Genomic DNA, 27070 nt, shown 5'->3' on the forward strand with positions numbered 1-27070 from the left:
ATTTACTTTTAAGCCACGTACGTTTTATAATCTTAACAAAGAATAGAAAGTCTTTAGAATAAATCTTACAAAAAAAGGTACAGGACCTTAACAGAGAACATTAAAAATTTTAATGAAAAACACTATGACCCAATAAATGGAAGCATAATCCCTAATTTAATTACTTCCCCTGGTGTCATTTATAATGTCCCTCTATCTCCTGCATTTCCTGGAAACTGGAATTTACATCTTAAGTCCTGAGAGATTCAGGTTAAATACGTCTGGCTAGATTACATCACAGGTGATACTGTCTACTTCGTATTTCAGCAGATCAGGAAAGATATCTGGTTATTCCACCATGAATGATGCTAAGAATAGCCAGTGAATTACTTAACTGACCACTTGATGGAATGATCTTCAGATTCTTATTAGTTATCATGGATTAGAAATTATTTTTACGGTCATTACAAAATTTATGACAAAAGAACCCAACATTTCCCTTTTATCATTGACAAATGTAATCCATTTCTTTTGCTAATACGAAAATACTTCAAATCAATTGAACTTTTTCATACCATACATTTAAAAAATAACTGTCATACTCTTGAGACTGCACAACCAATTACCATGCAGCCAATTTGTACATACCAAACCACATCCACCACATAGAAATGAATTTCTGGTATTCTGAAGGTAAAGATCTGGCGTTTCCCCTCTAGGAAACCTGCTCAGCTTATTACCTCCTTTTCATTCCTGACTGGCTTCACTTTGGGTTGTGATACCATGCTCCTTGGGCACAGGTAAACAAACTCCTCCAGCACATCCTTGTCCAAAAGGAGCAGCATATGCTCTACAGCTGGCTGCAACAGTAAAGTCCAGGTGTCACAGCATCGTGTTGGCTATCCATACAAACATGTTGTAAGTGTTGCTGTGAGTACAGGATGTCATTCATCTGGCTCCCTGGTTCTGGGGACTATGGGGCACACTGTCAGTCTCTGCTTGGATCTGATAGCCTTATGAGGAGACCCAGATGAAACTGTTCTCATTATGAAGTGACTGGCCAGAGGACTTTGACAGCCTCATGCCTAGCCTAGCTGCCTTTGCGAATGCAAAGAAGCAACTTTGTGGCTTATACATACTGGTGCTAATCTGTTAACTCACCAGTTGTAGCTGGGCCTATAACTTCCCAACCCTTCTCTGGGTCATCCTTCAGCTTCTCTAACCTTTGGACCAGGTGTGTGAGGAAAGGCTTGGGGTTTTGCAGGACAATCATACCATGAAGACCTGAGGTAATAAAAACTGACAAGGGTTTCAGTCCGTGCTTGTGATTTCCACTTGTTCCTACCTGCTCCCATTTCACATCCACCTTCCCTTCTTAAATGCCTGCTCCATGCACGTCAAGCTCCTTCATCAGAAACAAAGATTAAGAGCTTACAGAGGTGGCTTAACCAGCTCCCGTGACAGCATAAAGTCAAATCCCTTACCTATAAACATATATCCTAGTAGCTCTGCTTCTCTGACTGAATGCTGACCGATAGTTATGTACAAGGACACTGACGAGGTTATTGAGACTACCTAAAATGGTGCTTGTCATTACACTCTCAAAACACCTAAAATCTGTACTGTTTCACATATTCTTACTGCCTCTCCAGTAGATATTTAACTCCCTGAAGTAGGAACTTTTTATCTCTGTATGACCAGTGCAGGATTGTGCTTAGCACGGCAATTCTTTGTATAATGAATAATCTGGAACATCTCTGCTGACCCTATCAAAATCTCCTTTAAGTAACATCTTAATAATATCAGTCTGATTTCTATATAAGATGAATACATTAGCCATCAATAAATAAATACTGACTTAAATGATTGTTATATAATTAAAACCTTAGGAAGTCAATGAAAATGGCAATTATCCATATGGTACGTATTTTCAAATATTTCCTATTATGTAAGTTATCCATCTGTTTACAAGTAAATCCTTATACAAGTATGGGAGAATTAAATATAGACAAACCAATGGAAGGGCAGAATCTTCTAACTATCTGCTGGATTCTTCACAGTGATTTTATGACACATTGAGTCCATAATATTTTCTGTTGACATACTACTAAAATGAAAATAAAGTCAATGATATAATTTGATATACAAGATTTCCTTTAGTTATTTTAAGAATACTGAAAAGTTTTAAATTCTCCATAACCTGTCAGCAAGAAATAGCTTACCACTAAGTTTTATAAACAATATTATCAGCTCAATGACATCTTTAATTTTTACCCATATAATAAATGTTGAAATAACATTTCAGAAAATTATGCATCTTGAAAAACTTTGTTTCAACCGTCATTTTATTGTAAGATGGCTGAATTAATTCAAATTTAAACTCTAACTTGACAATTTTTAGTCAGGTACCAAACTTTATTCAAAGCAAACTGCTTATTCAAAAGTGATCATGGAACAACTCAAAATGCAGAGCAAGAAGGATGAGAGAAACATCTTCCTGGCCAACAGATTGTTTTAATTCTCTCATTACATGAAACTCAAACTTTTCATTTTTAGGAAAGGGAAACTAACTTCAGTATAGAGCAATACAGAAAGATTCTGTCACATAGACTAGTTTCCATTTAGTCAGTCAACTGTTTCTAGCTGTCTCAATTGGGACAGATGCATTTACAGAACTGGCTGTGCTTGAGCCTTCTTTGCAAGCAGCTTTAGATCTGCAATGCACTTGGCAATTGTCTCCTTCTCCTGTGATAAGGAAAGAGAAAGCTGGTTAGAACTTTTCAAATCATGGAAGGGTATAAACACTGTAATTCTAAAGGATACCTCCTATAAGAGGTTCCTCGGAATCTCAAGATGGAGTACTGGCTTAATATGATAGACTACAAAAAATTATTTAATTATTTAACATGGGGGAGATGCAAAATTTATTCTAAGCAAATGGAGGGAATTTAAAGTCCCCTGGCTCATAGCTTTCATCAGTGAAACCTGTTTAGAGGTTGAAGCTAGATACTCCTGTAACCATGTGCCACTGATGTTAGGTTTTACAGCTAACAGCTGCTTAAAAAAGACCAACCTAACAAACATTAGTAATAGAGAAATGTTAAGAAAGAATAAAAATAACTTTTAGTCTCTTTTGTATACTTTTGTCTTTTCAAGTTTCTTAAATAAGTATATAACTTTTATGTAAAAGACAGTTTATTTTAAAAAACCCAAGGCATTAAATGTTGACAGACCCTGTTTTTCTAGTCCTGCATGGTTATGCAGAAAATGATCAGAAATGCCTAAGTATACTATAAATCTAGGAAAGAAGACATAAAGTCAAAAGTAAATAAAGAACATAAAATTTAAAAAGGAAATCACATTTAGGTAAAAAATAGAAAACATTTCTGTTCAAGACCAATGAATTAAGTGGCTGGGAAGAGGAAATGGCATGGAATGGAAATCATGGAATTATTCAGAAAATGGAAGAGGCTCAGAAGAAGACTTGTCCAGCCTCTGTTTTACAGAGAAATGAAATATGTTGCTTAATATTTCCCAAATGTTGGAACTTGAACATACGTCTGTTCAACGAGTGTTCTCAACCATCCTTCCACTCCTCTTGATCCATGAGGTGAGAGACTCTTTGGAAGCCAAACTTTGAGGAGGGAGGCAACCTACCAAGGCAGTTGTACAGCATCTTCTAGGTTACCACTAACCAGAAAAGTGAACCAGGACCACCCCAATGTCTCTAGGCTAAAGACTCCTTACGAGCTATTTTTATCCTGTCAGAGATATCAATACAACTCCAGAAGCTTCAAAACATCATGTACCTGCTGCGCAGAGATGCTCTGTACCACGTTCTTCTCCACCCAGTTTATCATGTGCTCTTGTTCCTTCTGACGTGTCATATTCTGCACAGAGATGTGATAGTCCAGGCGATTCTTTACCTCCTTGTATACTCTATGCAGTCGTTCCCGGTAAGCAACTTCCAAAGCCATGGCAATGTTATTCTGAAGAAAATTAAGAAGTGATGAAAACTGTTTGCACAGTTAAAGGATCACTTCCATTCTGAGGATTCTGCCCATTAGAATACCCATCATTACCTGTATTTTATGCAAAATTCATTTGTTTAATATGAATAGGTAACACATGCATGTGGTAGAAAAATTCTAACAGCATATAGTAAAAATATATTTAAAAGTATATGCAGTAAAAAATAAGTCTCCTCCAGCCCCTCCATAGGCTACCATCTTCCTCTATTTCTTGTATTTTCTCCCAGAAATATTTAATAAACAAAACATAGGTATATGTACACACACAAACATCACTTTTACTGATTATGACACAAAGACCCACCTTAATTTTAAAAGTTACATTGGATTCTACTATTTTGGTGTCTCATAATCCATAATTTATTTAAGCTCTATTAATAGATTAGGTTGCTTCCAATTCTTTAACAAATAATGCTGCTGCGTATATTGTATGTGTCTTTGCACTTATGTGTGAATACTTGCTGGGTCAAATAATAGCTAATAACTGTTGAGTACCTACTATGTTCTAAACACTGTGTGTCAATTCAATTAAATCTTAAAATCACACCATGGGATAGTTACTATTATTATACTCATTTTACAGTGAGGAGGAAACAGAGGCAGATGCTAAGGAATTTGTCCAAGGTTATAGAGCAAATGAACTGTGAAGCCAAGACTTGACTACAAGGAGTCAGGCTACAAAGCCCAGGCTCTTAAAGATCCATTTTAACTTGTGATTAACACTGTCCAATTCCACAGAAAAGTTGTACTGCTTCATACTCTCACCAGCAACACAAATGCTTGTTACTCTAAACCCTGGCCAATGGTGTTTATAAAACATTTTACTCTCGACTATTCTGATAAGCAGAAAAAAATATCAATTTTAATTGTCATTCTCTAAGGAGAAAATTTACATATTTAGAAGCCATTTACATTTACTTACATCTTTATAAATTGTGCATGTCCTACACCTAGTTTTCTACTGGGATGTTGGTCTATCCTAAGGTAACTACCCTTTTGTGTCATATGGAATGCATGTGTTCTTCCTAGTTTGTCTCTTAACTTTGTTTATGGTAACTTCTACATGTAAAACTTAAATTTTTAATGAGATCAACTTAATTTTTCCTCTTATAGTTCCTGGATTTTTAAAAATTGAAGTATAACTGACATACAATATTACATTAATTTCAGGCATACAAACACAATGATTCGGTATTTGTATATATTGTGAAATGATCACCACAATGGGTCTAGTTAACATGCGTCACCACACAAGTTTCTGCATTTTGTTGTCTTTATTAGAAAGGCTTTGCCATTCCAAGGGTATTGTATTGTTTTTCATGTTCTCTTTTTCTACTTTTATGGTTTCATTTCTTATCTAAAGATCTTTAATTCATCTTAAATTTGTTTTGGTATAAGGCAAAAAGTAGGAAAACAACTCTGTACCTACAAAGATACCCGTTTGTCTTTCCCCTCTAAGATGAAAATGCCACCGATCTAAACTACCTTATGAGTTTAGGTCTATCTCTAGACCCTCTCTCTCAAGTGCTGTGCCAATCTGACTTTCTATTCATGTAGTGTGCCAAGCTATTTATTTAAAGTTCCTTTACAATTTTGAGCTTTAATATTTGGTAGGACTGTTCACTACTTCTCTTTTTCAGAATACTCCTGAATATTTTTTACTTTTTCTAGTAATAATCAAGTTGTTCAAGTCCCAACACCCCCTACTCCTAGTCTATTAGTATTTTCTTTCTAGGAATGTGTAAAATTTAGAGATTAAAGTAGGGAGAATTTGATATCCTTATATTATTGAGTCTAGGTTCTCAGAACCTTATACCTCACAAGCATTTCACATTTTTCAAAGTAAAAAGACTCTATTTCTAGTTAAGTTACTCCTAGGTATCTCTTCCTAAATGGTTTACCTTTTTCTCTTATATTTTCTAACTGATATTTATATACAGAAGGCTACTGATTTTGTTTATTAGATATTAATTTTGTACCCAAATACCTTACTGATTTGCTTATGGTTTTAAGAGTTACGTTGATTCTCTCAGCTTTCTGAGGTATATAATCAGGTAATCTGTAAGTAGGATAACTTTATGTTATCTAATTTTTATACTTCTTATTTCTTTCTCTTCTCTAATATCAGCTACTACTGCCAGAATAACATTGATTTAGTAATGGTGACCGGTATATTGTCATCTTCTAGTCTGTAATGAGAATGCTTATAGGTCTGCCTATTTTATATAAAGGCTTCAGATATTAATCTCAAGTAGGCCCTTAATACTTCTAGGTACATCTTTTTTTTTTTTTTTAGTCCATTCACTCTCCTGTTCTTCTTTCTCCTGAAATCTCTAGTATATCTCCTTGACTACTTTCCTTTTCAACAAATGACCTACCTTCCTATTTCACTGAGAAAAAGGAAACAAAGAACTTCACAAACTTCTACCACCATATAAACCAATCTACCTGGACCCATACTCACATACTTTGCCTTCCTTTAACTATGGCTGAACTGTCTCTGCTCTTGAAGCCAACCCTTCCACCTGTGTATTCTAAACTCTCTGGCCTACTGAAGGACATGGCTCCAGCAAATTCCTCCCTACTCCCACCCCTTTCTTGCATCAATTTTTCTCTCTCTACTAACTTCTATCAGATGCTAACATGTAGTTATACTTTCCATCTTTTAAAAAATCTCTCTTGATTACTACATCCTACCTTCTGAGCTACTGAGTCATTTCTTTGCCCAATACAGTAAAACTCCTTCACAATTTTGACAGTGATCTATACTCAGACTCCAATTTCTTTTCTTCCATTTTTTTTTTCCTTCAACTTACTCAAATAGCCCTTACCAAGGTCACCAACCTCCATGTTGCTAAATCCGATGCCAAATTCTTAGAACCGTACTACTTGACCATAAGTAGGGCAACTACAAATTAAAATAATCCTTGTTTCCTCCAGTTATTTTCTTTCATGTTCCAGTCTTACAGCTGTGCCTCTTGTAAGCTCATGATTCCCTCATCTCCAGTCTGGAATTCTTCCCAGTGATTCCAGACTCATATATCGAATGGTCTACCTAACAACTCTATTTGGCTAACTCACTGGCATTTCGAACCAATGCATACAAGATTGAAGGCTACTTTCAACAAGGCAATCAGAGTCGCCCTTCAAAACACGAGCAAGATCATATCACTCCTCTGCCTAAAAGATTCAATGACTTTCTCTCTCATTCTGAGTACAAGTCAAAGTTCTCATAGAAGCCTGTAAGACTTTACATGACCTAGCCCTTGGCCACTCCCTGCCTTGCTTCCTTTACCTTCCTCCTCACTCATTCCACTTCAGCTACAGTGGCTTCCTTACTTTTCCTTGTCTATACCAAGCAAGCTTCCAGGATTAGGGCCCTTGCAATTGTTCTTCCCTCTGCCTGGAATACTATTTCCTCAGAAATCCACACAGCCTGAACCATCACTTTGACAGGTCTCTATTCAAATATCACATTAGAAGCCTTTCTAGCCTGCCCAATAAAAACAGTAACTCCCTCCTTCTAAAATCTCTTTTCCTTTAACATAAGTTCATTATTCTACATGTACTTCATACCAGTTGACATTCACATCTGCTTAATTATTTTTCTCCTGTCCTTCTCTCAACCTCTGGCTAGGAGAGAGACCCCAGGAAGGCAGACTTTGTTTTGCTCTCTGCTGTATTCCCAGCACCTTGCCTTGACCAGTGTCCACATATAAAATATACCTATTAAATATTTCATAAATAAATAAAAATTTTAATGACTATCATTTGAATCTTATAAAAAAGCTACATCTTCAAAAGCCAGATTTTGTTTGTGCATACATAGTTTCTATGAGGCAGGAAGCATTTAGATTGTAACCTAAATCTGCACGGAAAGATATTTTAAAAATTTCTGAGGATTTCAAACATTTATGTGCTTAAGAATCTCTCAGGATCCTATTTTAAAAAAAATACAGACTCTTGGATAGCTCCTAACAGAGGTTCTAATCTCACAGGTCTTGGAATGGGTCCAAAAATTTGCATCAAAGATGACTGGTGCACATGGTACCGAGACTACACTAGGAAATACTGGCCCAAACCCTTAATATTTCAGATACTTATTTTACCTTAGCACCTAATTTTTCATTTCATAGGTGTTTCTATACATAAAATTTCAATATAAGCTCATCTCACTTTAAATATCAGGCATAAAGTACTGGGCTCAAAGTAATTAACAACAAAATGCTTGAACACGTTCCTAAAGTTGTTTTAGAAACTAAATACTTTAGAATCTAGTTATGCTTTGATCATAGTAAAAAGCTCTCCGGCCATCTGAATCTGCTTTGTGAATCTGGAATGTAAGGTATCAGATTTTCTTATAGCAAGTATGTTAAGTAAGACTTTCTTATAGTGAGCATGTATGAAATGCACAGCATGTATTTCACCTACTGTATTTTACAGTGAATGCCATTTTTTAATCTGCTATAACTTAATGAATTATTTTCCCTCTGTGTGGACTCAAAATGTGTCCTTTTATACTTTTTACTCTTTCTAGTTTTAGAGTAATAATTCTAGTTATTTTTCTACTGGATAGGTCCACTGTATAGTTAATATCTGTAACTGCTATTTAGACCCCCACCCAAATATTCTCTTTTCTAAACAAAATATGCTCAACTTATCCAACTATTCCTCATAAGATTCTAATTTTTTGTGTTAAATGCACACAAATGAGTAACTTCACTTGCCTTAGAAAGTTCTGAAACCTACCCTCTGGACATCAAAAAGGTAATGGCGCTTTTGAACCAGTGCCTGATGTGACTTCTCCAGATCAATTGCATCTTGGATTTGTCTGATGGAAGCCTGTTTCACTTCTTCCAGTTCGGCAATTTTTTGCTGCAATTATGATATTTACAACAAAGATCAGTGAAAGTACCAAGGGTAATAAAAAAGTTTCATTTTATGCTTCCTCGAAGTCATACCCCTCATTTGTGAAAACACCCACACATAGGGAGAACTATACAAATCCGTGAAAAGAGTTGCCAAAAATAGCTATGCAGTATCTTGTTGAATGAACAACACTATGGAAAAGCTGGAGAAAGTTTGGTAGATTTTTAAAACTTGATCTCAAGTTAGTAATAACATTAACACTTATAACCGAAATCATTATAATTAGATTCATTTCTATATGCTCTGCCCCTATCATTCGTACCAAAAACATCACTTGATGGCTTTGACACGATTACTACGGTCTAAAATAGGAAATAAGGTTTATGGTTCTTACCTCATTGAGTTTATCAGCAAATTCACCAATAGAGGCACCATATTTTTTAACTACATAGATAAGCACCCCTATTGCTGAAATGGCAGAGAAGGTCTCTGCAGTTATCACATATATTTCTTTGGAGAGTAAATATAAGATAAGCCCAGTTCCGAGCACGTAGGGTCCTAAAAGAAGAAAAAGTTATTTTATGATGGATATACTATGTCTAAAAGGGGAAGACAGAGATACTTCCGTACTTAATTAGTTGAAGGCAAAGTTAATCATGATTTTAAATAATCAGATTCAAAGACGGAACACTAGATGAGAACCAGTATGGTAGGGTTGCAAGAACAAGGATCTGGACCCATGGAAATCTGACTCTGCAACTTATAAAACACTGAGCAATATAGATGATCTCTGAGCTTAGTTTCCTTAACTGTAATATGGGAATAGTACCTTCCTCATAGGGTTGATGAAATTGAGAAATAATGTATATTAAGTATCTGGTACAATTGCTCAACTAACAGGAAGTATTTTATAAAGATGTCAAGTTACTTCCAGAAGTAATTTGTGCAGCAAAATATACTATTTATTGAGTGGGGACATTGGTCAGAATAAAATTTATCCACTCTTGCCTATTTACTGAATAGGAACCTGACACTGGAAATAAGCAAACAAAACAGATACAACTATGAAGCATGTATGTAAAAGAACTAAATAACAGGATTCTCAACTCCTGTAGTGTCTTATTATAATGCTTCAAATATAGCCATCTTTTTCTTTAACCAGGCCATGAATTCTGAAAGGACACAAACCATAAGTACATTTCTTTAGGATTTTCCTCTATGCCTCATTAGATGCTAGGTAAGGTCAAAGCAGGTCTTTGGGGAAGCAGTTTACAATGTTTTTGAGCAATACAGGTACCAAAGGATGTTAGGATGTACTATGAGAATAAAAGGGTTACATTCTCAAATATATTTTACCCAGTTTCCCATACAAAGTTTCAACAGTTCATTTTTTAAAAAAAATTTGCCTTCAATGTATAAATTTTAAATGTGAATTGATAAGAAAGGCCTATCACATGTAGCATTTTTATCAGCTATGGAGGTCTGAGGAAATTAATGTTTCTTGCAATTTTAGTCTACCTTAGGCCACTCCCTGGAGAGATTAAAAAAAAAAAAACTTTGGTTTTCAATGTTTCATGGTCATAGCAATATTTGGAAACAGCAAGAGAGGCAGTGCATGTAGTAGAAAGAACACTAAACTTAACTGTAGAACCTGTGTTTAAGTCCAACTCAGTCACTAAAGAGAGAATAAATCTCAGCAAATTCTTTGTTTTCTAGTTCCGGGTAATAAAAATGTCTTCATAGGGCTTCCTGGTGGCACAGTGGTTGAGAATCCACCTGCCAACGAAGGGGACACTGGTTCGAGCCCTGGTCCGGGAAGATCCCACATGCCGCGGAACAACTAAGCCCGTGCGCCACAACTACTGGGCTTGTGCTCTACAGCCTGCGAGCCACAACTACTGAGCCTGTGTGCCTAGAGCCCATGCTCTGCAACAAGAGAAGCCGCCACAGTGAGAAGCTGGCGCACCGCAACAAGGAGTAGCCCCTGCTCACCACAACTAGAGAAAGCCTGCAAGCAGTAATGAAGACCCAACGCAGCCAAAAATAAATAAATAAATTTATTAAAAAAAAGAAAGTCTCGGGCTTCCCTGGTGGCGCAGTGGTTGAGAGTCCGCCTGCCGATGCAGGGGACACGGGTTTGTGCCCTGGTCTGGGAAGATCCCACATGCCGTGGAGCGGCTGGGCCCGTGAGCCATGGCCGCTAAGCCTGCGCGTCTGGAGCCTGTGCTCCAGACAGTACAGCAAAAAAAAAAAAAAAAAAAAAAAAAAAGTCTTCATAGAACTGTTGTATGGATTAAATAAAGTGAAAGCATATAGTATTATAAAAATGTAAGGTTTCAGTACAGTTTATGCCTTTTTATTTATTTATTTTAAATAAAATTATTTATTTATTCATTTGGCTGCGTTGGGTCTTCGTTGCTGTGCGCGGGCTTTCTCTAGTTGCGGCACGCAGGCTTCTCACTGCGGTGGCTTCTCTTGTTGCGGAGCAGGGCTCTAGGTGTGCAGGCTTCAGAGCACAGGCTCAGTAGTTGTGGCACACGGGTTTAGTTGCTCCGTGGCATGTGGGATCTTCCCGGACTAGGGCTTGAACCTGTGTCCCCTGCATTGGCAGGCGGATTCTTAACGACTGCGGCACCAGGTAAGTCCCTATGCCTTTTTAAAAGGAAAAAAAAAACCTGATTAACATGGCCCAGCTCTTTTTTCGTAATTATACATACAACACAGAGTCTCTATTGCCTTACCTGGCTTTATTTTAATCCACAGCTCTTTCTATCATTACCTGAAAATGTATTATACAGTTACTCAATTTTGGTTTTTTTGGCCGCTCTGTGCGGCTTGCAGGATCTTAGTTCCTTGACCAGGGATGGAAGCCGGGCCCCTGCAGTGAAAGCACCGAGTCCTAACCACTGGACCGCCAGGGAATTCCCCAGTTACTCATTTTCTTATTGTCTATCCTACAAAAGAATGTATGTTTCATGATGGCAGGCACTTCAGTTCACCACTGTATGCCTAGAACAGTGCCTAGCATACAGCAGGCAGTCAATAAATTTGGCGTAACAAGAAATGGAGACAATGTTATAAAATCAAGTTAAAATCCCAAACAAATTTATTCCAAAGACAAGTTAAAGCAACCAAATCAATTCTTATATTGAATCACTTCCACACTTTACTTTAAAAACAACTGACTTGATTTTTCTGGTACACGTGGAAGAGGTTAAGAGACCACTAAAACGCTAGATTAACATAAACCATACCATCTAAACATACTATCAAACATTGGGCAAATGCTCACCTGTTACACCAGTTTTAGGATAAAGGAACTGGAAAAATTCCTCAGGGATCAGCCCAAAACGAACTTTTCCTCCATATTCAGGAAGAGGTGGTACAGGGGCAAGACTTGGCTGCCCTTTGTGAAAGATCCTTGTTGCCTGCAATACCCTACAGGTAGGAATTACACAAATTTAAAGCCTATTCTTTAAAGAGAACACAATGTATGAACAACTGTAGAAAAGAACAAATAGGGATGAGGATTGAGGCTGTTTCCCACTGTCTTAATGGGAACAGAACAGACCAAGAACAGGAAGGTTAGGGTCCCATAATTAGCTGTGTGATAAGGGGAAACAACTTACTTAAAGCTGTATGTAACCTTCTACCCAATACTAGAATCCCTTCTGTTAAGTCTTACGGGTCATCTGTCTAGCACTTTATATGTCTATTACTAGCAATGAATTATGTAAGAACACAGACTCTGCAGCGAGACTATCTGGGTTCAAATTTTAATTTATGCTTTTGTAGTCTCTGATTTCTCTAAAGTAAAGTAGGAACAAAGAATATGACCTTAGAGGGTTGCTGTGAGGATTAACTGAGTTAATAAATGTAAAGTATATAGAATAGTGCTTGGCATATGGTAAAGTTTTATGTAAGCGGTTAGCTATTACATGTCCACTGTGCTGTGAGCTCCCTGATGGCAAGAACTTTGACCTTTCTGAATATTCTCTGTATTGGGGTGCTAAATAACCACTAAGTGAAACATGCTTTCTCAGTGTTGGATAGCTCTAACTATGATCATCCTTTGAATTGAACTGCTACATACATCCTTGAAACCTCTATCCATTGGTTCTAATATTATTCTTCTATGTAAGTTAACACTCATGTATCTGGGTTAAACATCTCAGTTCCTTCACAATCCTGACTGTCCACAAGCAGCAAACTGGTTTTGTTTACAAAAATGAAGTATACAGAACTGAACACAATACTGAACTGAAATATAGCTTGACTGATTCATTCATCCTACAAATATCAATACATATTGAGAACTTGCTATTGCCATCGCTGGGCTTGAACCACTGTACTATTATCATGGATCTGCGAACTATTCTGATCTTTAAAGTAGCCTAAGATTGTATCTGTAGCAGTTACAGCATACTGCTACATAGGATTCTGATGAAATAAAATCCTCTAGCCTTTTCATATCTGCTGTCGAGCTAAATCCCCTTCAAATTCTAAGTATGTTTTTGTCCCTCCCCTCCCCTCTCTCTTATCTCCTTGCAATGTAAGAGTTTACATTATTTCATTGATTATTGTTCACTGCCTGTCTTTTGAATATTATTTCTGCTTCCCAATGTATTGAGTTACCTCACCAACTTTTGAAATCTGAGAATCATGCTCAAGATTCTTTCATTTTAATCAGGGTTTCTAAACCTCAGCACTACTGACATTTTCAACTACTGACAACTCTTTGTTGTGGAAGGCTGTTCTGTGCACTTAGAATAATTAGGAGGATCCCTGTGGCCTTTGTACACCAGATGCCAGTAGCATCCCCCTCCTACCCAGTGGTGACAACCAAAAAGTGTCTCCAGACATTGCCAAAAGTCCCTTGGAGGGCAAAACTGCCCCAGGTTGAGAACCACTGACTTAAATCATAGCACTAAAGAACTTGCTTTAGGGGAACACAAATCCTCTCCCTAACTGGCTGTCTCACGTCAAGCCCTCATCTACTCCTGCCTAAACAAGTAAGTAACCCAAAATCTGTTCTCTTGGCTCTTCCTCAAATACCCCTTGAACCTAGCCCCCTCCCTGCTGCTTTGAAAGTTTTTAAAATGCAAATTTGACTTTAAAACTCTTCAACAGGCTCTCTCCTGCCCACAGAAAACAAACTACTTAATACAGCATACGTGATTCAGCACCTGTCAAATTTTATATCCTCATCTTCCTTCATTCTCCTGCTCTCCAGCCATATGGAACTACTTACAGCTTTCAAAAACAAACAAACAAAAAAAACAAAAAAACCCTCATGCTGCTCCTTCTGCCTGGTATACCTTTCACTTAATGAGTGCCAAGACCAACCAGCCTTCAGAACATCTTGAGTATATCCTTTATAAAGGCCTTCCAATCTTGGGTTGACAATTACTCACTCAACAAAACATTTACTGACTTTCTGCTTATATTAGGCACCGGGAGTTTAACAATAAGCAGACAAAGTCCCAGCCTCTGACATTCTAGCAGGGGTTTGGGAAGTGTTGAGTGTATAGGTCCATACACAATTTCAGACAGTTTTAAGTGCCATGAAGAAAAACAGGTGAAGGAAGGGGCTAAGGAGCAATGGAGTGAGGGAAAGGCTTTTTTGGTAGATCAGATGACATTTGAGCCAATGACCTGGGGAAAAGAGAGAAGAGCAACTAGAAAGGTCCTGAGGCAACAATAAGCTTGGCAGTTTTCAGAGGAATAGCAAGAAGGCCAGTAAGGCTAGAGAATGAGCTTAAAAGAGAATTTAAGAAGGTAAATCAAGAGGTAGGATGGGGTCAACTCATGTTGAACTTTCTGTGTTAAGGTAAGTTTGGATTTGATTTCAAGTGGGATGGGCAGCTCTAGAGGGTTCTGCAGGGGAAGGGTGGGGGGACTGACAGAATCCCTGTGGCTATTGTGAGGATGGCCTGTAATGGGACAAGAATATAGATTCAAGGAGACTAGTTAGGAGACAACTGAAATAGCCTAGGTGAAACGTGATGGTGGTTCACACTCCAGTAGCAGTAGTAGTGGAAGAAGTGGTCAGAGTCTGGATATCATCTGGAGAAAGAGCCTTACTAATGCATTAGACATGAAATGTGAAAGAGAAATCAAGGATGTTCCTTGCATTTTGTATATGTATTTATTATCTATATTACAATTATTTACTTGTCTATATGGAATCTTTCTTCTCTGAGAAGTTGGAAGCAGCCAATTATAGCCTCACTTTATTGCTTATACAAAAATTACAGATAAACCAAAGCCACTTTTTCAAGCTACAGGATTGTTATCAAATTTTTCAAGATTTAGGACTAAGTCTGGAAGTAAAAAGAGAAATCCCAAAGAAAACTGACGTTTTATGAAATATCAGTAACACCTTCTAATATTTACTAAGCACATACTATGTACCAAGCACTGTTTTTAGGGTTCCCAGGAATTAATTCCCTTAATTTTCACAATCCATAATGTACTATTCTATTTTGCAGAAGGGGAAATTAAGGTCCCACAGTAAGGTCCCACTTGTAAGTGGAGGAGCCCGGTGTACCCTCTTTCAGCTTTGGAATCCTCGCTGTAAACTACCATTTTATAGCTGCCTCCTCTGGTAGACTGTGCGTGAGGTCCACGAAAGCAGGTACTTAACCTTACTCATTTTTTTTATGTTCGGTTACGTGCGTGGCAAGATAAATATCTACTGAAACGACGAATAATTTCTCTGACCTGACAGTAAAAGTTGGAATCTGGGAGGCAGATTAAAAACAATATGCTTCACTGTTTTATTTAACAAAACTTGTCCTAGGGTATGCAATCTAGTAACCCCGACTAGAGATGCCGCAGCTGTGCCTAGCTGAAGGTCACAAGGGAGAGGGGCGGGGCTTAGGGGACACCAAAACCAGTTTCTAGTTTAGTTAGAACACATTAAGTGACACAACGGTGTTCCAGGCAGTAACAGGAGCACACGTTTGAATGAGACTTGAAGCGTTCCAAAATAACCTAAAGAAAGGTAATTACCGGCCCAAAGCTAAGAACAGATTACCCAGAAGTGAAATAGGTGATAAAACACGGACAAAAGGGAGTATTACACCCCTTACACTTACCCTGGACCGAGGAGGGCTGCGTTCTTCAGAGAGGGAACTAGAAATACACAAGGCACAGGTTAGCAAGGTCACCGTGAAATCTGGTTTGCCCCTTCCTCGGTCCCCGCGGAGCCCAATCACTAAGGCCATGCGTCCCCCATTCCTATCCCCCGAGACCCCACACTCTCCTTCTGAGCGGCACTAATCAACTCTCCACGCAGGCCCAAATCCCGCCGCGACTTTCATCCCCTTTCCTCCCACCCGCTCCAAGTAACCCTAGACGCGCTGGTTTGCAATCACTCTGCTAGCCTGGACTAGGGTCTGTACCTCTCACCTGCTGCGGTGGCGGCAGAAAGTACCACCCGGGACAACATTGTCAGATAGCGTCCACACAACAGTCTTCGCGCCCCAGTGACCGCTACAGGAGACTCTGTCAGGGGCAGAAACAAGATGGTCGCTCACAAGTCTCGCGAGAAGAGAACATCGTGCCCTTTTCATCAACTTCCGGTCTTTTTTTTTTTTTTTTTTTTTTTTTTTTGCGATAAGAAGCACAGGGCACTGAGAGCCCGCGGCAAGAGGTTGCTCGCTGGAAACGGGAATGGAATCGTAGAAGCAATTCTCGCGAGATGTAGAGAGGCTGTAGCCTGGCCAGAGGGGCGGAGGCCTATAGCGGGGCCACGTGGTGGCTCGCGGAGCTGAGTCTCCGACGGGCGTCCAGTTTGGGTCTAGGTTGGAGTTGGAATCGTGGAGATGCGGAAGGAAACCCCGCCCCCGCTAGTGCCCCCGGAGGCCCGGGAGTGGAACCTTCCCCCTAATGCACCAGCCTGTATGGAGCGGCAATTGGAGGCTGCGCGGTACCGGTCGGGTGAGCCTAGGTCCTGGGTCTGGGAGTTCCCTCACCCCACCCCGAATGCCCTTTCCCGGGACTAAACCTTCCAGCCTTCCCCCAGCCCCCCGCTTACCCCGCATGCCATCCTCACCCCTGCCTCGCGTCGCTGAGCTCAGTCCCCAGCCGTGCTCGGCGTTCCTGGGCTCCGATCCAGACCCGGCCAGCTGGCTGCTGGGCGGTCACCAGGGAGATTAGCCCTTCCACTCCTCACGCGCTGACAACTTGTATCTCCCTTAGATGGGGCGCTTCTGCTCGGGGCTTCTAGCCTGAGTGGCCGCTGCTGGGCTGGCTCCCTCTGGCTTTTCAAGGACCCTTGTGCCGCCCCCAACGAAGGTTTCTGCTCCGCTGGAGTCCAGACGGAGGCCGGAGTGGCTGACCTCACTTGGGTAGGGGACAGAGGTATCCTAGTGGCTTCCGATTCAGGTGAGTCACTTTCTCCTCAACCTTACAGGTGGGATGGAGGCCATGGGTATAGGTCGGGCTGTGCTCAATTTTTAAAATCCCATACTCAGTGCTTGGGGGAGCTTGAGGGTGTTGGTCCCGAAGGAGAGTAACTGTGTAGGTAGGAAATACCTTCCCCAAGATTCTAAATTGTTTGGTGGAAATTCCTAGTATAATCCATAACAAAATTAAGAAATTAATTGGAACTATTTTTCTTCTCTGTATCCACCCAACCCCAAACCAAGGATAATCTTGATCTTAAAGATGATGCCGAGGCCAATCTGTGCTCTTTCCATTTTTTCCCATTTTATTCTTAAATGCCTTTATTCTGCTTTCTTTGCCTTGAATGTCAGTCTCAGCAATGGAGGCTTTGACATTAAAAAAAAAAGAAATCAGAATATGGACGTTGGCAGGCATTGCATGGAAGGATAAGTGTGGGACATTAAAGATTGAGCCTCTCTGGCGATTGAGCTTGAACACTCTATATTCAGGGCAGCTGTCTGATGATTTTCTATACTTAGTCACTGTACAACATATTTTTATGTTATTCAACATATTTTTATGACTCTAAGACATTTATTCAAATTGTTCAACAAATACTTTAGTGTCCAAATAACTGGGAATATTTAACCATACGGCCTGTGTGCTACTCAGATCATTGGGGAGATTTCCTCCTTGTCTCCTGAGAGCTTAGAATCCTAGAAGCGAATTTCTGTCTTGGCATAATCCAAGCTTGTTTCCCTCACCCTACTCCCCACCCCCAACAGGTGCTGTTGAATTGTGGGAGCTGGATGAGAATGAGACACTAATTGTCAGCAAGTTCTGCAAGTATGAGCACGATGACATCGTGTCTACAGTCAGTGTCCTAAGCTCTGGCATGCAAGCTGTCAGTGGTAGCAAAGACTTCTGGTGGGTCCCTCCTCTCATCGCTCCTGTTTCTGGGCCTCCTTTGGGTGTCTTTAGCATCATATTAGCCTCATTAAATTATGTTTTGGGCTCATTATAAGAACCCGGTGACTAATTATGACATGCCTATAAGGTTTTCTTAGAGATTTTTGCAATCCATGGTAAAAGTAGGCTGTACCAGAAGTCCAGTAGGCAAAGACATAGGGCGTTCTTATTTGAACACACGTTTTTATGTAGGTAGTGTAGGTCAAATTAAGTCTCTGTTTCCTTTTGCTTCTTAGCATCAAAGTTTGGGACCTTGCTCAGCAGATGATTCTGAACTCATACCGAGGTGAGTGCATGTTCTTTCCTTTTCAGTCCTGGCCTTGGCTGTTTTGTTTTTATTCTCCCCTTTGGGCTCTTTGAACTTTGCTTGCATGTTAGTGATATCAATTCTTTGCTCTCCTGCCTGGTAGTATATTTCTTCCAAAACTACGGTCAGGCTCCAATGTCGATTCTAGCCCTTTTCATAATTTCCCTATATTTTTTTTTTTATTGACAGCCTCACCACCTTCTTGGTCACCTGAGGCTGAAAATCCCAGTCCTCTTCCACTCCTCCTGTTTCCCACTATCAGTTGGTCCCCAAGTTCTTTGGAGTCTTTTTCCATTTCGTCAGTGACCTTCCATTCCATTTCTTATGCTCCCATTTACTTTCAGGCTTTATCTTATTACAGACGGTGGCACTCATCTCATTGTTCTACCTGTAATCTTTAGTCTTTCATTGGTTTCTTGTGGCTTGCAGGTTAAAATCTCATGTTCATGTCCTGGCATTCAAGCCTTTTTCCTGTCACTCCTTCAAGCATACCATGCTATCTAAACCCAATCACAGTAGATCTTTGGCATTCTCCAAGTATAAACCCTGATACCTGTGAATCTTGAACTTTTGAATATTCACCTCTATAAAATCTCATTTTTTTGGTGAGAACCATCACTTTCTATTAATGTTCCTTTTTCTGCTCACTTTCATTAGCAGCACTAGCAGTTGACTTTATTTTGGGAGCCATTCCTCATGAAGATACCAAATCTTAATGAAGATAATGTATAGAGCGTTAATGTGTGTGTGGCTAAGAGATGTACATATGGGTGATCACTGGTTCCCCCAGTAACTAAGTGCCTTTCTCTGCCAGTTCTAACTTCAAAGTGCATGATTCAGATATGAGCGAAGCAAAATCATAAACTCATATATCTCCTGGAGCTTCATGGTCACTTGCAGATAGTTAGACAATAATGTTAAAATGTCAGTGCTCAAAGTCTACTGTACTTGCCTTTTGTTTCCTAGACTTACGATGTATTTTTCTGGTCAATGCTAAATAACTATTTTTCAGCACTTGTTCCTTTCAGCCTTTTTAATTAGTTCTTTGTGTTTATTCTTATTCCCCCCACTGATTCCAAATTCCTTGAGGGCAGAGGAACCACATATTTTTTTTTCATCTTTTGTACTCCCCCATGGTGTTTGTCCCAAAGCTTTGCTTTTCTCAAGTGAGCAATACATTCCTTTTCCTCGTGTTGGCTTTCCATGGATTCTATGGAAGGTAGTTTGAGCCCACACTTCTGTCTCAGGGCAGAGCCACATTCAGACTATCTCAGAAAGTCTGGTTAAATCACTTTGGAGAAGGTGGTTTCCACAGCCTGTAATTAACATTTAGTGGAGACCTTTAACATTTTTAGCATGTAGCCCTAAAAGAATTTTGAAAAAGTGTACCCTCTCACACATTTTAAAATTAGTATCTAATTTAAATTTAACTAGTTGCAAAGAAAGTTATATCTGGCCATGTCATTTATTGTACACTTTTATAATATATGTTTGTCAAAATTTTGGATTTGCAGATTAAGCTCATTTAATTTATGTAAAACATCTACCAAATAACCTAACTGCCAAAAACCATATGCACTGTTAAGCCAGTTGGCCAAGTGGGACTTAACTTTCAGTCAGAAAAAGTCTGACTTCATTTTTAAATTCAGATAAGCTATGTACGTCCTTATGACAACCACCTGTCATATGTTTCAAAATTCTCATTATTAAAGAGAAGAGATCAGTCACAGAACCACACTTGTGTTTGTGGTGTGGCTGAGAAAGGCCAGCCTCCTTCACAGAATTTTACACAAGTGCTCTTTCTTTGTCTCAGGAAAAGCCCCTTTTGTTTTATGCCTTAGGTTTTTATACTCCTGAGCATCATGGTAAGGTTTGGGGTGGGTGAGAGGTGTGTATTTCTTCTACACATGGGAGAAGGGTGACTGTGAGAGTAGAGGTCAGCACTGCTGGCAGGTTATAGGCAGCTTCTCAGTTCAATATGGAAGAAGAACATTAGAGAAATTCCCTTAAAACTCGCAGTGTCCAGAACTCCCTCAGAAGTCTTTGTATGCTACCTGGAGGCAAGTGTGCTACTGCTATTCTAGGATGTCTTTACTCTTTCCTCTCCTGTTCTTATTCAGCATTTAATTTATCTTTATCTTTATCTTTATCTCCTGTTCTTATTCAGCATTTAATTTATCTTTCATGTCTTTCATGATTCATTTTTCTCCAGGCCTTTTGAGTTTTTATAATGATATCAACATTTCCTCTTAGGTTTCATCTAATCCAAAAATCTCACAGAATTTGTTAATTTGCATCATGAGACTAGGCCTATTTCTCACACCCTCCCTCCTACCCCTTCATAGTGTCTGGGCTGCTTGATAGTAATGCCTGCATCTTCTCTGTCTTATTTCTTGTTCTGTCTCCTTTACAGCTCACTCTGGGCAGGTCACCTGTGTTGCTGCCTCTCCCCACAAGGATTCTGTGTTTCTTTCATGTGGTGAGGTGAGATATAATCTCTTTTTCCCTTCCCACATCCTAACCGCACTCAGACCCTTTAGACCTAAGTCTAGCGTGGAGGGCTTCTGGCCAGCAGCTGCTTCTTTGGATTGTGAAGCCCTTTTTCTGTTCCTTCTTTTAGGACAGTAGGATTTTACTGTGGGATACCCGCTGTCCCAAGCCAGCATCACAGATGGGTGAGTCTGAGAGCCAGTGGTGGGAGAGTGATACTAGGAACCCACCTGGAAGAGGCTTTCCTTGGCCAGAGTCAGAGGCAAAGCTGCCAGATGCCCAGTCACTGACACAAATGACACAATTGCTTTCTTTCCCACTGAGGCACATTGTGTGCAGTGGGTCCCAAGAGGAAGGGCTAGTTACTGGGTGGGTCACTTACATTTCCTGGATGGGCGAACAAAGGGGTCAGAGCTGTTATCTTCATGCTTTGTTTTGAAACTTGCCCGTGACTCACGTCTGGAAAGGGCAGGAGGCTGATGGGTAGATGTAGGTTGTGAGGGTCAAGGATGAGGACAGGACTGCCTTAGCAGGGCTTGGGACACTGAATAAAGGTGCTCCTGGGATTTCGAGTGACTTCACCTGGGAAGCTTTGGCTCAGAGCTGGGCTCGGAGTCTCGTTCCAGACCCCTCTTCCTCCCTTTGCAGGCTGCAGTGCCTCTGGCTACCTTCCCGCCTCCCTGGCTTGGCATCCTCAGCAGAGTGAAGTCTTTGTCTTTGGTAAGGCAGCATGTCGAACTGTGTGTTGACTCTGGGGAGGGGAGTTTGAGTGAGAGAGCTGACCCCATAACTCGAGAGACTGGCTGCTCAGTCTCATCAGCACACCTGGGCGCAAGGTGAATTATATTAATGGGGGTGTAGGGAGGTGGGATGATCCAAAAGTGGTTTTAGTTTAGCTTTGGAGAACATGGTGATTTTTGCCCTTGTAGATTTGATTCCTGACTCTTTGCTGTGGCTCTTGTATTCATGGCTAGAAGTCAGTGGACCGCAAAGCAAGTGGATTGCTACATGGGGAATATGGTTGTATAGTACGGACAGTTGCATTAACACGGTGATATGGCTGTGTGTGTGGTGACATAGTTTATGATAACAATTATGTCATCCATTAATTTAATTTCCAGAACCCCCAAATGACTAGTTATTCCTACTTTACCAAAGAGGAAGCTGATGCTCAGTTTCTCCCCTTGCTCTGTAATGTTTCTCTGTAATGCTTAGGGTGGTTAACTTGTTCAGGATGGAGGACCTAGCATTCAAATCCAGATCTGGCTGAGTCCACAGCCCATGCTCGTAACCTCTGTGAGGTACTCCCTCTTTCCTTCAGGTGATGAGAATGGGACTGTCTCCCTTGTGGACACCAAGAGTGGAAGCTGTGCCCTCAGCTCAGCTGTGCACTCCCAGTGTGTCACTGGGCTGGTGTTCTCCCCGCACAGGTACTGTTCTTTGTCATCAAGGGCCTGGTGGGTATGAATAGGAAGAATGAGGGGGGATGCTTGTGTTGACGTAGCATTAGCTGATTGGTAGCTCCTTAAAGCAGGCACTGTTGTAGCTGAGGTTTTGGAATGTGAAAGATCTCTTTAAGACTGTAGTCCATTTTTGGGGTTGTATGGTCTCTGACTGCAAATGGCTAAAATATGGTCTTGTTCCTGCTCGACACCCAAAATGATTAATACTGTGGGCTTGTGGGGCTGTGTGGTTGGAAAACCTGTGTTTCTGAATCATCACTGAAACTACAGGGAGGGACTAGATGGGATGGTTAGTTGCCAGGATGGCTGTCAACCCTGACTTTGCTCCATTTTCCTCATCTTTCCTTGGAACTTGTACCTAGACTTGAGTGGTAGCCAGGCCTTAACCCAAAGTGGGGATCAAGCCACCTTCTCTGATCATTTTAGGTGGGCTTTGGGGACTGCCCAGTCAGGTTTTGTCTTGAGAACCATGGACTTTATGTTTCCCAACCTCCTCCTTGTCTCCTAGTGCTCCCTTCCTGGCCTCTGTCAGTGAAGACTGCTCCCTTGCTGTGCTGGACTCAGGCCTTTCTGAGGTGTAAGTGTGCCGTGGAGCCCTGTGATCAGGAATCAGGGAGGGGAGCAACACGTGGCTGGGGCCTTTTTCTCTTTGGAAAACTGGGTTGTCTCTTTCAAGGAGACTTGGTAATGGAAGCAGGCCGACTGCTGACTGTCTCCCTGTTCTGGGGACTGACTCACAACCAGCTCTGTCCCTGGTAGAGGAGGAATGTGGTGGTGGGTGTGATTTCTGAGCCTGGCATTCCGACTGACTCCCAGAAAGAGACGGTCTACCCTTTTCACACAAAGAACCTCATGTAGGAAATGCAACCTGCTATAGGGTGAAAGGCACCAGACAGAAGATCTGATTGTACTTCCTTCTTTGCCATGAGATGCTGTCAGATACTGGCTCAGATCACCACCCTTGGTCTAGCTATCATTTCTTCTATGAATATAGGGTCCTAGACTGGATGATGAAGTCTTCTGTGGGTAGCTACACCACTATGCTGGTGACTAGGCCATATATATGGCGAGGCGTGCCCTGGGTGTGTTGGGTCTCTTCTTTCCATTTCTGCCTTTTCCTCTGTCTCTTACTATGCCCACACTTTTCTTTGTTCTCTTGTAGGTTTAGAAGCCGAGCCCACAGAGACTTTGTGAGAGATGCTACTTGGTCCCCGCTCAATCACTCCCTTCTTACCACGGTGGGCTGGGACCATCAGGTCATCCACCATATCGTGCCCACAGAACCTCTCCCAGAGCCTGGACCTAAGAGTGTTGCTGAGTAGATTGGATTTCAGACAAAAAGCAAATCCCCAATGAGTATCCACTCCCTTTGCCCCTTCCCTCTCAGTTGGTGAGACAACACAGGAGTATGTTGGTACACCAGATCTGTGCAGTTAATAGGCATTGTCTCTCAGCCTGGGGTAGGCTGGATTCTGGGGTCCTGTAGCCAGGGAAGAAAAACTTCCTTGAACATGGATCTGAGTGTGTATGTGGGTAAATAGTTTTTGTTGATGGGAGGAATAAAAAATCCATCCCGCATCTTTCCCAAGGCCCAATCCCCATTCCCCCCCACCCCGAACCCGCCCCAAAGTTAACAAAAGATTTTATGCTTCCCACGTAGCTTTGCATGAGGAATTTGGGCCATGTCTGTGTGAGGTATGGGATGTGGGCATCCCTGGATTCTTGGAAGCAGCTCATAGAGATAGGAGCAATTTTATTTTTTTATAGAGCTTAAATTCACCTTTGTCATGGGCAGTGCTTCCATTCACATCCAGCCCAGCTCACCTTGAGGAAGAGCCAGGACACTCACCACAGTTTTGCGCATCCCTTGTTATTAAACTGAGCCAGAAGTCCAGTTTCTGGCTTAATAAGAAGTTTGGCTGGTACCTGTGTAATGCCCCCACCCCACCCCCGACCCCCATGGAGTTGTGTATATGAGAGATGAGTGTATTTCTGTCATAGATGCCATAGAAGAGTTTCAGGATGGAGCGCTTAAAGGCATTTCAGTTAAAAACTGACACAGACTTGCATAGGAATGTCTGCCACTTTCCCACCTGAAAACAGTCTGGGGCCTGACCTTTTTTGCCTCTGGGCCCCTGTTTCTGGATATAGGAAGCCTAAATGCTATTTTGGGGGACTCTGAAAATTTTGAATTCGGCATCAGAGAAAGAATCGGAAGTACCGGTCAGTGAAATAAAAAGTTGATTCATTGTTGGCTTGTCTTTTGAAGCGTGTATGTCATGTGCCGTTAGACCTGCTACTTATGTGAGTCATCAGGGTATCTCTTATAGCCTGTTACTTTTTTGTGTGCTTCCCCAGCCCCCCAGAGTAGCTAGTTGGAACTTAAGGTAAATATTTGGTTACTTGGTTGGTGGCTACTGCCACTTAGAAGTTATGGATCAATTACTGATTGTATTGAAACTAAATTAAATCAATTATGTCCTTTGTGTTTTGCAAGTTTCGTTTAGCTAAAATATCATGAAACGGGCAGTTTCATGGGCAAAGTATTTGTAAGTAAAGCTTCTGTGTTTCACCCTTGCTGAGCGTGAGCTCTGTTCTCACAATTACCCTGGAGTAAAAACATGGGAATTTGTTGTCATATGATCTAACTGTCGGGTTTGCGGGGAGATGGAATTGAAGCCCTCACTGTTCGTAAGTGTAACTTCTTGGGGGGTAATAGGATGTGTTGGTAGAAACACTTAAGTTCTTCTCAGCGGTAAAAGCTTAAAATTTGTGATCACTTAGAGAAAGTGAGGTAGAGGGTGAGGTGGGTAGGAATTAAATTTTCGTGGGCATGTTCCTCATGGACTGAAGAATGGTAGAGGGAAAAGTCGGTGAAAGAGATAAGAGTCCAAGGAAATGAATATAATGTGTCAAGGTGGTTAAAATGACATCAGCGAAGGAAAACCTAGAGTTTGAAGAACCATGTTACTTAATGTAAAAAATATTAGTTTAGATTCAGATAGATCTGTGCTGATGCAAGCAATTCACATCTATTCATGATCATCACCAAGACATTTGCAAATGTAATCGAAGTCACAGTAGGAATGACCCTCACAATTGTGATTGAATGTGTCTATAACAGTGAGAAAAAAAAAGATGGTTCAGAATAGAAGGTGACCTCAGAATAATCAGAAATGTAGTATCACATGCAGTGCTGTTTACTAGGCCATTGACTTGGGAGTAGTTTCAGTAGAGTGAGCACAGATTTGCTGACCACAAGTGGAAATGGGCTCATTTTGTTTTCTTTGTTTAAAACCATACAAGCGTATATTTTGCATTTAATTTCACTGGTTCAAATATCCAATTGCTGGAGTAAGTCCATTTTCCTATCCTTATTCTTACTGTGAAGTCCACTAACCTGACCGACTATATTCCACCTCTGATTTCTCGTGCTCAGAACAGCAAACACTGAGGTTGGCTCAAGTGCTGTTTCAGGTAGCTCCAGACATCAGGCTGGTTCTCCAAGATCTGTCCTGCCCTACAGGACGGTAGGAGGCTGGTCAATTACCAGCTCTATAGGCATTAACTGCTGATCCACAGTCGCATTGAGGCAGCAAAATCACCCAAGCTCTGACTGCTCTGGACTCCCAGCCATGTTTCCTCTGGGCAGCATTATAGAAAGGGCAGGAGATTGGGACGGTGGGTGTGGGAGGGTCCCTGTAGTTTATTTATTTATTTTTTTTGCGGTATACGGGCCTCTCACTGTCGTGGCCTCTCCCGTTGCGGAGCACAGGCTCCGGACTCGCAGGCTCAGCGGCCATGGCTCACGGGCCTAGTCGCTCCGCAGCATGTGGGATCTTCCTGGACCGGGGCACGAGCCCGTGTCCCCTGCATTGGTAGGCGGAATCTCAACCACTGCGCCACCAGGGAAGCCCTCTGTAGTTTATTTTTTAATCACTCAGTTACAGAGGGCTCCAAAACTCTTGCCACATCTAGACCCAAAAGTAAAGGGCTCTGATTTGTAAAATGCAGATTTCTTGTTACATTTGGACAGTATGAGCAATGTGCTTTCATATTCTTTGTATTTCTGTAGTTGTTTGACTTAACTGTATCTACAAACTAAAAGAATAGAAAAAAAAAAGTTTGTTCCAAACTATACTTACATAAGCATTTCTTTCAGTAAGACATACATCAAATATTTGTATGCATCCTAGGGAAGTTTTAGGGCACCTAAAGAGAGCCAACATATGTGAAAGAAGCTGAAAGAATTCATATCAAATCACCATTCGTAGCAACTTTCTTACTGCCACTCTCTGGGTCACACTGAAATTTAGAATCACTTGTGCAGGGAACTGATTTTGTTTGGAAAAAGGGTGAGGAGGCTCTAGTCTCTATTTTGATGTAATTAAAATCTCTCAAGAGCATCAGCAGTCTATATAGCTTGATTTTGGAAAAGTAAAGGAAGCAGACCAGTTTTGAGCCCCAAACACATTTTCTTATTGAGTTCTCCATCAAAAACGGGCAGTTGTGGAGTTTTTCATCTTCATTACATGGTCGTAGGACTAGTGCAATCCAGGGAGTGAAGGAGG

The 27070-nt window shown here is 40.8% G+C and overlaps 2 protein-coding genes across 3 annotated transcripts; one reads left to right on the forward strand and one right to left on the reverse strand.

Annotated features, from left to right (window-relative positions):
* Positions 1–2306: 2306 nt before the first annotated feature.
* On the reverse strand, positions 2307–16388 carry ATP5PB (ATP synthase peripheral stalk-membrane subunit b). Its single transcript, XM_004328183.2, has 7 exons — positions 16293–16388; positions 15980–16016; positions 12172–12317; positions 9274–9437; positions 8760–8885; positions 3789–3968; positions 2307–2724 (listed from the first exon to the last, which is right to left on the reverse strand). The coding sequence occupies exons 1-7, from the start codon at positions 16330–16332 to the stop codon at positions 2647–2649; spliced, it is 771 nt and encodes a 256-aa protein (XP_004328231.1). The 5' UTR covers positions 16333–16388; the 3' UTR covers positions 2307–2646.
* A 138-nt stretch (positions 16389–16526) lies between these two features.
* On the forward strand, positions 16527–24752 carry WDR77 (WD repeat domain 77). 2 transcript variants are annotated; one of them, XM_004328184.4, is made up of 10 exons: positions 16530–16823; positions 17085–17270; positions 18056–18197; positions 18476–18525; positions 20960–21030; positions 21167–21221; positions 21685–21756; positions 22358–22466; positions 23008–23076; positions 23662–24752. In XM_004328184.4, the coding sequence occupies exons 1-10, from the start codon at positions 16709–16711 to the stop codon at positions 23819–23821; spliced, it is 1029 nt and encodes a 342-aa protein (XP_004328232.1). In that variant the 5' UTR covers positions 16530–16708; the 3' UTR covers positions 23822–24752. The 2 variants fall into 2 exon arrangements, with proteins under 2 accessions (XP_019775080.1, XP_004328232.1); XM_019919521.3 differs by lacking the exon at positions 23008–23076 and having other exon boundaries at positions 16527–16823.
* The last annotated feature ends 2318 nt before the right edge of the window (positions 24753–27070 follow it).

This window comes from Tursiops truncatus, chromosome 1 (genome assembly GCF_011762595.2).
Source record: "Tursiops truncatus isolate mTurTru1 chromosome 1, mTurTru1.mat.Y, whole genome shotgun sequence".
Classification (NCBI taxonomy): Eukaryota; Metazoa; Chordata; class Mammalia; order Artiodactyla; family Delphinidae; genus Tursiops; species Tursiops truncatus.

Bases quoted from the DNA above. Each gene is read 5' to 3' on its own strand.
- ATP5PB (XM_004328183.2), bottom strand. From the start codon at position 16,332: ATGTTGTCCCGGGTGGTACTTTCTGCCGCCACCGCAGCAG. The intron at 16,017-16,292 runs GTGAGAGGTACA...GTGTATTTCTAG, and splicing joins TTCTGCCGCCACCGCAGCAG to TTCCCTCTCTGAAGAACGCA. The intron at 8,886-9,273 runs GTAAGAACCATA...TCATAATTGCAG, and splicing joins TTGCTGATAAACTCAATGAG to CAAAAAATTGCCGAACTGGA.
- WDR77 (XM_004328184.4), top strand. From the start codon at position 16,709: ATGCGGAAGGAAACCCCGCCCCCGCTAGTGCCCCCGGAGGCCCGGGAG. The intron at 18,526-20,959 runs GTGAGTGCATGT...TCTCCTTTACAG, and splicing joins GATTCTGAACTCATACCGAG to CTCACTCTGGGCAGGTCACC. The intron at 21,757-22,357 runs GTAAGGCAGCAT...TCTTTCCTTCAG, and splicing joins GAGTGAAGTCTTTGTCTTTG to GTGATGAGAATGGGACTGTC.